This window comes from Camelus ferus, chromosome 13 (genome assembly GCF_009834535.1).
Source record: "Camelus ferus isolate YT-003-E chromosome 13, BCGSAC_Cfer_1.0, whole genome shotgun sequence".
NCBI classification, from domain to species: domain Eukaryota; kingdom Metazoa; phylum Chordata; class Mammalia; order Artiodactyla; family Camelidae; genus Camelus; species Camelus ferus.
The window spans coordinates 7,030,983-7,044,228 of NC_045708.1; the positions used below are offsets into that span (position 1 = coordinate 7,030,983).

A 13,246-nucleotide genomic window follows, 5' to 3' on the forward strand; every position below is an offset into this window, starting at 1 on the left:
ATCTGCTGTAAGGAAGCAGTGGATGATTAAGGCCTCTGAAGGCTTTTGTAGTCCAAAGGTGGGGTAGGATGGGGTGAGGAGGATGGGTGTAAGCGGTACCTTACAATTACTGAGTGTGTGCTATCATGCCGAGGACAAATTACGTTTATTATCTCGCTTAACGCTCATTACAACCTTTATGAAGTACAGGCTATTAACCGCCATTTTACAGGAGTGGATACTAGGGTCTTGTTAACAAGCCCCGAATCATGTGCCTGAATAAGCCTGGTGTGTGTGACTCCACTCGTTAAGTTTAGTAAGGATTAGACAGAGGCGGAAGAAAATGGTTTCAGCCTGGACCTCATCACTCATCTCTCACCGCGTTGAAACACCTGTGGACTTTTTAGCGGCCTCCTGGTATTTCACTTCCTTGGCAGAACAACACCACTTAGTGTTTCTTACTCTTTCACTCTTCACAAGTCTATTACAGGAATTGCACTTAGAGGAGTTGTGTGTTCCCCAGACCAGCTTCAAAGCAAATGATTCAGAGATGTCTGGATTGTAAAACATGGGAAATAACTAGGGCTGATTCTGGTCTTCTCACTGTCAGAAATTCTGGATTGTGGGGCGTAGCCTGAGAGAAGGGGGCTCTCCTTTCTTGCCTTACCCCACTTAGCTTGCTGAAATGCTGAGGCTCCTCAGACTCCGGGCTTCTCTGAACTGTTAAATGTTAGGAATGTCCACAGGCTGGGATTAAAGAGTGCCAGGACATTTAATTTGTCAGTGCTGTGAGGGTTACTAAAAATTTTGCCACTTAGAGCCTTTGCAGTGCCCAAGGATTGCTTTGGTTCTGGAAATTGTTCTCTCTTACAATGCTTAAGGGGGCTTGGCCAGCGCTTGTTTGGTTTTCAGTTCTGCTTCTCCTTTGCCCTCCTTTCCAAAGCTGGTAGAGATAAGGCTGCATCAGAACATGCTGGCAGCTTCGGGAAAAACTTGAGCACTTCATGCCAGATCCTGTCACTATCTGACAATAAGCTGCAAATGCACGCGTTTTACGTGAACCCACTCTCTTTAGCTGCTGCTGCTTATTTCATTTTCAAGTCCTGATCAGCTGGTTTCCCATTTCTTGAATAAAGCAGAGTGGAACTGAAAGAACTGTTTGGCTATTTCCCCCAGACCTGGTTTGTATGTGAGAAGAACGCTTTACACCTGTGGGACTGAGCCAGTGTTCTGTCTCTCGGAAAGTTTGTGAGTTCGCCTTGTGGCATCAGTCTCTCATTTTGAAAGATTAAGGATAAATAACCAATACTTCCTTTGAAAGTCAGTGTAGGGCAGTGGTTAAAAGTATGGAGTCTGAAACCATCCCCACTGGCCTTGAACCCTAGCCCCACTGCTTACCAGCTGTGTGATCTTGGACAAGTTACTTGACTTCTCTGGCCTTAGTTTCCCTGTCTGTAAAATATGAATAATACTAATTCCTGTCTCATAGCATTGCTCTAAGGATTAAATGAATTAACTATTTTAGAACGGTGCCTAACAGTGTTATCTATTGTTAGTCCACTCAACAAACTCTGGAGTTTCACTCACAAACCATCTAAGTCTTTCCTTAATCCTATTATAACATCTTTTGGGGTGTGATTTTTCATATTGTTGACACCAGTCCACTAAAGTTAGTCTTTTATTTACTCTAAAGTAATTTCCTTGAAATTTAAAGGAACACCGTGAATGCTGGTGTTTATCCTACTTGTCCTTTGTGACTTTTAGATTTCAGTGATATACTTGCTTTTTCATTATGGCGTAGTCCTTTAGTCTCTCCTCAGAAACAGTTTGTTGGGGTTATATTTATTGCTTCATATCCTAGTTCTGTTTACTCCACATTACTCTATTTTGCATGGCTAATCTCTTATCGAAGTCCCTTCTAGTCGGTACATGTTATGGCCCATTGGGATGGGAAATGTTATCCCTATTTCTGTACTTTTCCACCAGCTTTTCTGTCTTTAGTGGAGAGCAGAGGCATGGTTCAATCTGATTGTTTAATGGTTATTGAATATTGCGAATTATTACAGAACGTGGATTTCAGTTCTGTTCAAATTCACTGGCTATAGTAAATTTTGGACTGAGAAAACAGAAGAAGGGAAGGAAGAAGTGTACAGCAAAGACATGGAGCGGAAGAGCATGGCCTTGCGTCTTCACAGACTTCTGTCTGAACTCCAGCACTCACTTTTGGACTTGTCACTCCATGTCTCTGAGCCTCAGTTCTCTTTGTAAAACTGGAGTAATAATAATTACCCTAGACGGTTGCTTTGAGGGTTGGCTGAAATCACAGATACTAAGAGTATGTGGTGCACATTAAGTGCTCAGTGAATGTTACTTTCCTTCTCCCAATCTCTGTATGCAGTTTTGGAAATTACTGAACTCTTGACTAACAGTAGCTCAAACAAGCTATTTTGCCCCTCTATTTTGAAAGATTGCCAACCTATAGAAAAGTTGAAAGAATAATACAGAGAACTCCTGTAAAACTCCCACAAAAACCACCAAGATTCACAATGTTTACATTTTGCTGAATTCGCTTTATCTCAGTCTCTTTGTAAATCAATATATTTTTTGAATGATTTGGTAGTAAATTACAGACATCTTGATATTTCATCCTAGAATACTTCACCTTGTCTCTCATAAGAGTAAGGTTATTCTCCTACATAACCATAATACCATTATTATATAAGAAGTTTAGTGTTGATAAAATGTTATTTAATAATACAGACCACTTTCAAATTTTCCCAATTAAAAAAAAAATCAGGATCCATTGAAGAAACAGGGAGTGCATTGATTTGTCTCTTTAGTATGTTTTAATTTAGAATGATTCCCTAACCTTTAAAAAATTTTAAGAACTTTTTACTGGTGTTTAACATACACCCAGAAAGTATACAAATTATGTGTCTAGCTTGGTGAATTTTCAGAGTAGACACACTTGTGTAAGCAGTACTCAGATCAAGAAATCAAACATTACCAGGACCTCCGAAACCTCCCTGGTGTCCTTCCCAATACTATCCAATCCCCCAGAGATTGCCACTATCGTGAATTAAAATCCATAGATTAATAGCTCGTTGAGTGACAAAGTCCTTGTGGCCAAAAGCTTTACTGTGGAATTCCAATAGATGTGGTCAGTTTTGACAAATGTATATACCTGTTTAACCATTACCACAATCAAGATCGAAAGAATCCTAGTATTCCTAAATGTTCCTTTATGCTGCTTCTCACTAAATCCTTGCCTTTGGCCTCAGGAAGTCTGAACTGCTTTTTATCACTATAGATTATATTTGTCTTTACTAGAAATTACATATGAATGAATTCATAATGTATATATTCTTTTGTGTCACTTCTTTTGCTCAATATTGTTTGTGAAATTTATATTGTTGTATATATCAGTAATTCATTACTTTTTACTAATGTGTAGTATCCCATTGTATAGATATACCACAATTTGTTGGTCTGTTTACCACTTGATAGACATTTGGAGTGTATTAATTATTGCCAGATAACAGTGTTAGTATAAATTTAGCAGTTTAAAGAAACACAAATTTATTGTCTCACAGAGTCTGTGGGTCAGGAGTCAGGACACAGTTTAGCTGAGTCTCACATGGCAGCAATCAAGGTGTCTGCCAGGGCTGTGATCTCATCTGAGTCTTGACTGGGGAAGGATCTGCTTCCTAGCTCATGTGGTTGTTGACAGCATTTAGTTCCTATGGACTGCAGACTGAGGACCTCATTTTGTTAGTAGTGGTCAGCCAGGGGCCACCCTCAAGTATCTTGCCACATAGGTCTTCCCACCATGGCTACTTGCTTCCTCAAAGGCAAGTGGACACTACAGTCTTACATATTGTAACCACATATGTGTAATTACACACATTCTGTCACCTTTACCATACTCTGTTGTCCAGAAACAAGTCATAGTACCCACCCACACTCAAGGGAACAAAGGCCTGAATACCAGGAGGTGAGGATCATGGGAGTCACCTTAGAGTCTGTTCCCTACACAATTGGTTCTAGTTTGGAGCTACTATAAAAATTCATATGTAACTTTTTGTGAAGACATATTTTCATTTTTCTTGGGAAATACCTATGAGTGGAATTGTGGGGTCACATGTTAAGTGTATGTTTAGCTCTATAATAAATTGCTTAAGTGTTTTGCAAAGTTGTATTATTTTTCATTCTCACCAGCAGTGTATGAACATTCTAGTTGCCGCACACGCACACTAACACTTGGTATTGTCTGTCTGTTTTAATTTTAGCCATTCTAGTGAATATGTAGTGGTATTTCATTGTGATTTTAATTTGCATTTCTGTGGTGACAAATAACATTAAGCATCTCTTTTCATGTGCTTATTGGTAAAGGCTGAGGTTCATTTTTTTCCCTATATGGGTATCAGTTGTTTTAGCATCACTTGTTGACATATTACCCTTTCTCCATTGAATTATTTTGCCACCTTTGTCAAAAAAAATATATTGTATATAATAGGTCAGTTTCTGGACTCTGTTTTCTTCCATTTATCTATATGTTTCTCCTAATGCAAATAAAATACAGTTGACTCCTAAACAACAAGGGTTTGAACTGCATGGGTCCACTTATACTTGGATTTTTGCCAATAAATATATACTACAGTACTACACAATTTGTGGTTGGTTGAATCCATAGATATGGAGGGCTGACTGTAAAGTTATATGTGAATTTTTGACTGTGTGGAGAGTCAGCACCCCTAACCCCTGTGTTGTTCAAGGGTCAGCTGTACTGTCTTGATTGCTATAGCTTTATAGTAAATCTTGAAATTGGGTAATGTGAAATATTCTGACTTTATTCCTTTTCAAAATTGTTTTAGCTTTAGTGCATTGCACCTATATAAATTTTAGAATCAGTTTATCAATTCTTACAAGAAAGCTTGCTGGGATTTTTACTGGGATTGTGTGAAATCTGTAGATCAATATGGGGGAGAATTGACATCTTAGCAACATTAATCTTCTAATTCCTTAAAATGGTATATGTCTCCATTAAGGTCTTTGATTTTTCTCGGTAGTATTTTATAGTTTTAAGCTTGTAGGTCATGTACACATTCCATTAAATTTCTCTCTAAATATTTCATATGTTTGCATACTATTGTATTTATAGATTATACGTTTAAATTCCATTTTTAATTGTTCAGTACTAGTGTATAGAAATAAAATTGAGTTTGTCTGTTAGCTTTGTATCTGCAGCCTAGTTAAGCTCATTTATAAAGTAGGTTTTTATAAATTCCTTATGATTTCTCTGTAGATGATTCTCCGTAGGTGTCATCTGCAAATAAAGACAGCTTTACTTGCTTCCCAATTTATATGCCCTTTATTTTTCTTGCTTTATTGCATTGTTCAGGATTTCTAGTACATTAAAAGAAATATTGAGAGTAGATATTCTTGCCTTACTCCTGATCGTAGGGGAAATGCATTCAGTCTTTTACATTTAAATAATGATGTTAGCTATAGGGTTTTTTTTTTTTTTTTTGATGGTCCCCTTTATCTAGTGTAGGAGATTCAACTTTCATTTTTAATTTGCTGAGTTTTTTTCTTAAATCATATGTGTTTTGAGTGTTGTCAGGTGCTCTTTTTGCTATTGGCTGAGTTGACTATTGTTTTCCTCCTTTTTTCTGTTAATATGGTGATTTATATTGATTGATTTTTCAAATGTTAAACCAATCCCGTTTGTTGAATAAATTCCACTTGGTCATAATGTATTATTATTTTTAGATAATGCTGGATTTGATTTGGCAATATTTTGTTAAGGATTTTTACATTTATGTTTACGAGGGATATTGATTTATAGTTTGCATGTACACGCATGTGTGTATGAAATCTGTATTGAGTTTTGGTATCAGGGTAATGCTACCATCTCAGAATGAGTTGGGAATTTTGACCTTTTTTCTACTTTCTGAAATAGTTTGTATTAGACTGGTATTTTTTTCCTAAGTGTTAGATAGAATTTACCAGTGAAGCCACCTGGGCCTAGAGTTTTCTTTTTAAGTTTAAGTTATATACTTCATTTCTTTTTAAATTAAGCATTTTGAAATTATATTTTGAATTCTTTAATTATGTATTTTAAAAATAGATACAAGGCTATTAAAAATTTCATTTTTTTCTAGGGTCAGTTTTGGTATATTGTATCTCAAGGAATTTACTATCATTTCAGTCAAATTGTTTTTAAGGGTTTTTTTTTTTTTTTGTAGTTTTTCCTTATCTTTTAAATGTCTACAGGGTATACAGTGATTTCTCCTTTTTCATTCCTAATATTGGAATTAGTGTTTTTTTTTCTTTTTTCATCTATCAGTCTATAAATTTATCAATCTTAGTACTCTTCAGAAAAGTAGTTTTATTTTATTCATTTTCCTCTGTTGTTTGTAAGTTTTAAATTTCATTTATTTCTTTCTGTTTACTTGGGATTTCACTTGTTCTTATTTTTTAGCTTCTTTTCTAAAGTCACTACTTAAAACTGTAAACTTCCTTCTAAGCACTACTGTAGTTGCAGTCCACAAATTTAGATGTGTTTTCATTTTCATTCAGTTCAGGATATTTTCTTACTTCCCCTGTGATTTCTTCTTTGACCCATAGATTGTTTAGAACTCTACTCAATTTCCAGACATTTGAAAATTTTCCAGATTTTTTTCTGATTTCTAGTTTAATCCTTTTGTGATGAGAGAGCATATTCTATATGATTTCAAGTCTTGTAAGTTTGTGTTATGGTCTGTCCTGAATTTTCCTTATGAACTTGAAAATGCAAATGATCCTTGAACAACACAGGTTCGAACTGTGCAGGTCCACTTACAAAAAATTTAAAAAAAATACATGGTACAGTACTACACTATTTGCATTTGGTTGAATCTGTGGATGCAGAATCTTGGATATGGAGGCTTGACTGTAAGGTTATATGTGTGGATTTTTAGCTGCTTGAGGGTCATTCTCCCCTACCCCCTTGTTCAAGGGTCAACTGTAGTGTATATTCTGCTGCTGTTAGGTAAAGTGTTCTGCAAATGGCATTAGGCCTTATTGGTTGATAGTCTTATTTAGGTCTTCTGTATCCTTGCTGACTTTTTTTTGTTCTTGCTGACTTTTTAATTAAGGAGGGAGGATTATTAAAGTCTCCAACTATAACTGTGGATTTGTCTTTTTATCTTTTTAATTCTGTCTGATTTACTTTATGTGTTTTGAAATTCTGTTATTATGTGATACTTATTAAGGATTATTATGTCTTCTTGATTGACTCCTTTATTTTGGAAATGTCCATGTGTATCATTGGTAGTTATCTGTTAGTCTGAAGTTGTCTGAGATTAATGTTGCCACTACAGCTTTCTTATGATTAGTGTTTGCATGGTGTATCATTTTCCACCTTTTGGCTTTTTACCTATGTGTGTCTTTTTGTTTAGAGTGGGTTTCTTGTAGACAGTGTACAGCTAGGTCTTGTGTTTTTTCCCCACTCAATCTGACAATCTCTGCCTTTTGGTTGGTGTTTCATTTATTTAAGGTAAATATAAATATGGTTGGGTTGAAGTCTGCGAACTTGCAATTTTTTCATCTGTTCTTTGTTCCCTCTTTTCTTGTCTTCTTCTGGATTGAATTATTTTTTAGGATTTTATTTTATCTCTACTGTTGGTTTAGCTGTACCTCTACTTTTTTGTTGTTGTTTTTTATTAGTGATTGCTCTAAGGTTTACAATATGTTACTTTAAGTTATCACAACCTACTTTTAAATGATACTATACTAATTCATATATAATGTAAGAACTCTGAAAAAGTCTTTAATTTGTGTTCATTTTGAAAGATATTTTCACTGGATATAGAATTCTAGGTTGACAGGTGTTTGTTTTTTTTTTTTTTTTTTTTTTCTGTGAGCATTTTCAAGATAGTATTCCATTGTATTTTTTGGGGCTTGCACAGTTTCTAATCAGAAAGTCTTTTTCTGAAAGTCTGAAGTCATTCTTAATCTTGATTAATATCTGTAGGTAGTGTTTCTCTCTTTTTCTGGATGCTTATAAGATTTTTCCTTTTTCATGGATTTTTAGAATTTGATTAGGGTGTGCCTTGTTATGCTTTTGTGTTTGCTCTGCTTGGGGTTTGTTGAGCTTCTTGGATCTATGAGTTTGTAGTTTTCATCAAACTTGGAAAATTTTCAGCCTTTATTTCTATAAATATTTTTCTTTTTCTTTTTTTGGTCTTTTTTTCTTCCCTCCTTCTTCATTTTGGTCAGTTTCTGTTGCTGTGTTTTCAAGTTAGTGAAATTTTTATTTCAGATATGTTTTTTCATCTCTAGAAGTTCTACTTTCATTTTTCTTCTTACTATGATCATGTTTTCTTTTAAATTCTTTTTTGATTTATTGAGATATACTTGACATACACCATAATATTAATTTCAGGCATACAATGTAATGATTTGATATTTGTATTTTTTAAATTGAGGTAAATTCTTGAATAAAGTTATAACTCTTAATTTTTTTGTTTGATAATTATTTCTTCTATTTTCTTATTATAGGTTTCAGTTTTCTGCATCTTGACCTATGTTGAGATTTTTTGTTAGATGCTAGATGCTGTGATTTTTCTGGATTTTGTGGTCTTGCTTTTTTTTTTTTTTTTCCTTTTGATAGCAAATTTTTTTTTAACTTTTTTATTGATTTATAATCATTTTACAATGTTGTGTCAGGCTTGCTTTTTAAAGAGTGTTGAGTTTTGTTCTGGTGGATAGTTAAGTTACTTCTGGTTCATTTTGATTCTTTCAAGTCATGATCAAGGGTCGCTTTTATCCTAGGGATAATCTGACCTCCTTACCAAGATGTGGCCCATCCAGGTCTGTACTGAATGCCCTGAATGAGCAGTGAGGACTCTCCACTCTGGTTCTTGGGCCTCGTGAAACCTGTGAGGGTTCTGGGAACTGTTCAGCTTGCAGCTTCTTCATACTTTTTCTTACAATCTCGTGGAGTTTCACTCTGTGCATGTACAAATTTTAGTATTCAGCAGAGACTTAAGAGAACCTCTGTGTAGGCATCTGGAGCTCTCTTTCTGCATCACTGCCTCTTCTCTGGAATTCTGTCCTGCAACTTACAGCTGATGTAGCCTCCCTGAGCTCAGTCTCGGTTTCCTCAGCTCAGTGAGACTGCTGTGTTCTGCTGGGGTGCGCCCCCAACTCCCACTCTGCTCCAGTGTCACCTTGGACTGAAAAGTGTAGAAACCTGGCAGAAGTCAGAGTGATCTTAGGGCTCATATCATTTGTTTCTGTTCTGTCAGGAATAGCAATCCTGTCCTGCCTGCTGCCCAGTGTCTACAAACAGTGGTGTCATTTGTTTTGTTTAGTTTTCTGGTTGTTTACAGTGGGAGGGTGAGCCTGCTCCCTCTTGCTCCATCATAGAGCAGAGTCTTTTGGTTGATTCTGGGCAGAAGAATGGCATGATACAACTTTCATTATCTCATCTCATCCTGAATGTGGGGTAGTGGTGTTATTCCCATTATTTGCATGGATGAGGAAACTGGGGTTCAGGGATGTTGACCTGTATACCTACTGTCACTCAAAGGTCATCCACTTGTCACTGTACCAGTGTCTCTCCAAAAGTATCTGTTGAATTGAACCTTTTTCTTCCCAGCAAAGAACTATAGGCCAGACTGGCCTAGGACATGTCCAGAGTTCCACAGCCACTGACAGATGTAGGATGAGGGCTTCTAGACCTGGGTATTCTGCTGGTTGCTCCAATCTGAGCTGTGTGTGCAGTTGACCTTTGCTCTGCATCACGGTCAGCATGTGGGCACACCTCCTGGCTGGGGAAGGCCAGTGCCTGGACAGCAGGAGTGAGAGCACCTTTGTCTCTATCAAACCGAAGCATTTTTCTCTCTGCTGCTGTGGGTTTTTTTGTTTGTTTGCCAGTTTGTTTTTTAAAGCAGTCTTATGCTTTTGCTCTTCTTCTTGTCCTGCTCTCTGCATTCTGGCCCCTAAGGATCCTGACCGTGGATTGCCATAGTGCCTACTATGGCTCCTCAGCTGGTGATTTCTAAACCTTATTATTAGGATTATTTTTAAAACCATAGACCTGTCAAGACTTTCAGGATCAAGTTGTAATTTAATTAGTAGGGATTTGTCTCAGGCCAGGAAATAGACTCGACTACTTAAAGGGGGTTGATGGAGGGGCAAGCATTTAAGAAGTGTGGGGCTTTCACAAGCTCTGGACTGGCGAGACTAGTGGAGCTGCGTGAGCCTGGGGGGGTCAGCTTCTGACAAGCAGGTGGCTGCTCAGGCCTTTGCCCTCTGTCTCTCGAAGCAGCATCTAGAGCTGCAGGTTAAAGATGGGAGTCTGTCCTCCTCCTCCTCATAAGGAAGTAGGATGGTCACGGTTCTCCTAGGGGTGCTGTTGATGTTTTGGATGGGACAGTTCTTCATTTAGCCTCTCAGGCCCCTGCCTTCTAAATGCCAGTGGGACTCCCTGGTCACTGTAATGGCCAGAACCACCTCCGCACATTTTCCAAGTGCCCCCCTGGGGATGATTCTGCCCCAGGGTTGAGAGCTATCAAGCTATGACATTGCATTGAGAGTAGGCCAGGTTTGTGTTTTGCAGGTGAGATGTTCCAGGAAACACACTGCCATGGTCCTTTGCTTGCTTCATTTTGGCTTATGTATATAAAGTGGTTCCTTTGTTTTTAACTTTTTAAATTAAAACTTTTCATTAAGCATATGTTTATTGAGTACCAGTGACATTCTAAGTGCTGACGATCAGCCTTCACTAAGGTGATAGAGTGCCTGCCTACAAGGAACTTCAAATCTAATGGAGACAGATAATAAATTAGTTATATAATGACGAATTTCAGATGGTATTTTCAAGGAAATCAATATGGAGAGTAGTAAGGATGAACGAAGACTGTTTTGGTCATCAGGAAATAGTTTTCTAAAGCACACAGACAGGAAACTGGCAACGGTCCATTTTAGATTAAAGATATCTCAACATGAGCTGGAGAATCATCTAGAATATAATCGTATCAGGCTGTTCCCTGATTGACGAGAAGTCCTCAGTGAACCATTGGTAAGTTGGACTGACCTCAGATAGCACCGTAAGTTGGAATACGGTGTGGGGAAATGGTTGCTCCTCTCTTAGCAGCCCCGAGATTGAGCTTGGAGGTCTGGCTTTGATGTGCTGAGACCCCAGAAAGGTCTGGGAATCCAAGGTTTGAGGAATTTGGAGAGTGTTGCTATTTAAATTCCTTGAGGGGGATATGCACACATGTATGTTCTTTTGATACCCTTTGAGTATCCTTGGAAGAATATATAAGGAACCAGCATCAGTCATTGGGTCCCCAAGAAGAGGTGACTGAGTGTTGGGACAAGAAGGGGCTCTTGGTACAGGACTTTGGATGAGGAGATAGAGTCCTTTTTCTAGCAGAGTCCTTGCCACTGTGCCATGTGCCAGCTGTGTGGTAGCAACCGGGCCTGAGGAAATCTTTGGGGACCGGATTCTTTCTTCTCCCACCTTCTTTCTTCTCCCACCTTCTAGCCTTTTTTCCTAGGAGGCTTGGAACTTGCCATCTAAACTAGCTGAGAGGAGTTTGGAGCCTGGAGGCTGGCTCCCGAGACCCACAGATTAGCTACATTTGTCTGGATATTATCTGCAGATAATTGGAAATTGGCTTGAACATCGGTATCAGTAAACTAATCATAACTCTCAAGCTGCCTGTTTTATTCTTTTGGAGATTTGTAAATTTCCTCCCAGTCTGTCTGTCTGTCTCTGTCTCTGCCTCTCTCTTTCTCTGAATTTTGGCCAGATCAGCCAAGGGTTGAAGGTAAATGCGAGGGTGAGGAGAGAGATCCAGAGAAGGAAACACATTAGGGCCAGGCAAGTGGGCCACGTGCTGCCTGCCTGCGGGTTAGTCTGTTTGTCTGTCAGCCTGTCATTAGCTTATTTACAAAAAAGACTGAAGCCCGACTTTCTTTACTGCTGGGGATTGGTGTCCTCAGTGACAGGTGATAAATAGGGACCAATATCCATAGTTTACTGCTTCATGGCTCCAGGTAAGATGCCCAGAGAAAATGCAAGTGTGGGCAACTGGGGCCCCCTCGTGGCTGGATCTGGTTCTCCACTTTTGCTCTGCTCTTCATCAGCAAGTTGGGGAGATGGCAAAAGAAAAGTTTTGCTTTCACTTAAAGCCTTTCCCTGGACTTTGCTGTTTCCGTGGATTTTGTGATGGTCCCCAGCCCCTGCTGCTCAGCTGCTGATCTCAGGCCCTCCTATGCCAAATGCAGCCTTCTTCTTGAGGTGCTGTGACAGTGAGGTGCTGTGACAATCTCTTCATGTTCACTGGCGAATTCAGACTCTTTGGGCTACTTCTTATATGTACCCACCACAGAACACTGCAGTATAAAAAACTGGTGAGAAATACGAGAAGTAGGTGTTTGTGCGTGTTGCTTGAGAATGGAATGTCTTTGGTTTTTCTGGTGTCCATTGGGTGGCACTGTGATCTTACTTTTGTTTCTATTTTTCTCTGCAGCCCAGCTCTACTCCAGGAAGTGAAAATGTGGTGCCTCGAGAGCCGCTGGTAAGTACCCACAATATATAGTATCATTTTCTAATAATTAAAATACTGCGTGAGTTTAAAGAAACCTAATGGTCCTATTGTACATCAGTAGAGCCCCTTTCAAAGTAAGTGTCGTGTGGAGACTAAGCAGCCAGTGACCTGCGACTTCTGACTCCTTTTCTGGCATGTGGGGATTAGTAGCCTTAGTGAAGCCTGGTCTTTCCTGGAATGAAAAGCGTCGGCCCCCGGTGGTGATGCACCCCTGTATTTGCTGTTAATCAGTAGCTGTTAGTGGGAGGCCTGAAATTTTGGAGGCCAAGCTGGAGTGGGGTTGCTGGGCCTGACCAAGCTGCTGCTTGATTGTGTGAAATAGCCATTCTGCTCCTCAGGGTGAGGGCACTTTGGGTGGCCTCTGAAGAACAGATAAGGGAGAGAGTTCGTTTCTGCCTGGCCAGTAATTAGGTTTGTGATGCTCGTTACCAACATTAGCTGCTATTGGTAGCGAAGAGCCTACTAAGTACGGAAGCTAATTTTCTTTATGAAGTGCTTTTGCTTAGGGGTCTGAGCCAAGATGCCTGCCCGCCCACCCCATTTTCATTCTGTTTTGCATTTCAGGGCCTGTTGCAAATCCTGTTGGCTGGGTATCAAGACCTGTTGTGTACAAACCAGCTGAGTTTTATGGAGGGGCCAGCTTTAGATTTAACTTTTCA

The 13,246-nt window shown here is 38.8% G+C and overlaps 1 protein-coding gene across 1 annotated transcript in view; it reads left to right on the forward strand.

Annotated features, from left to right (window-relative positions):
- Positions 1–13,246, forward strand: part of PEX14 (peroxisomal biogenesis factor 14) — a 117,775-nt gene that overhangs the window by 784 nt on the left and 103,745 nt on the right. The window contains exon 2 of the mRNA XM_006179908.3: positions 12,510–12,557. Coding sequence (XP_006179970.1) covers positions 12,510–12,557 — 48 coding nt within the window. The remainder of the gene's footprint in view (positions 1–12,509; positions 12,558–13,246) is intronic.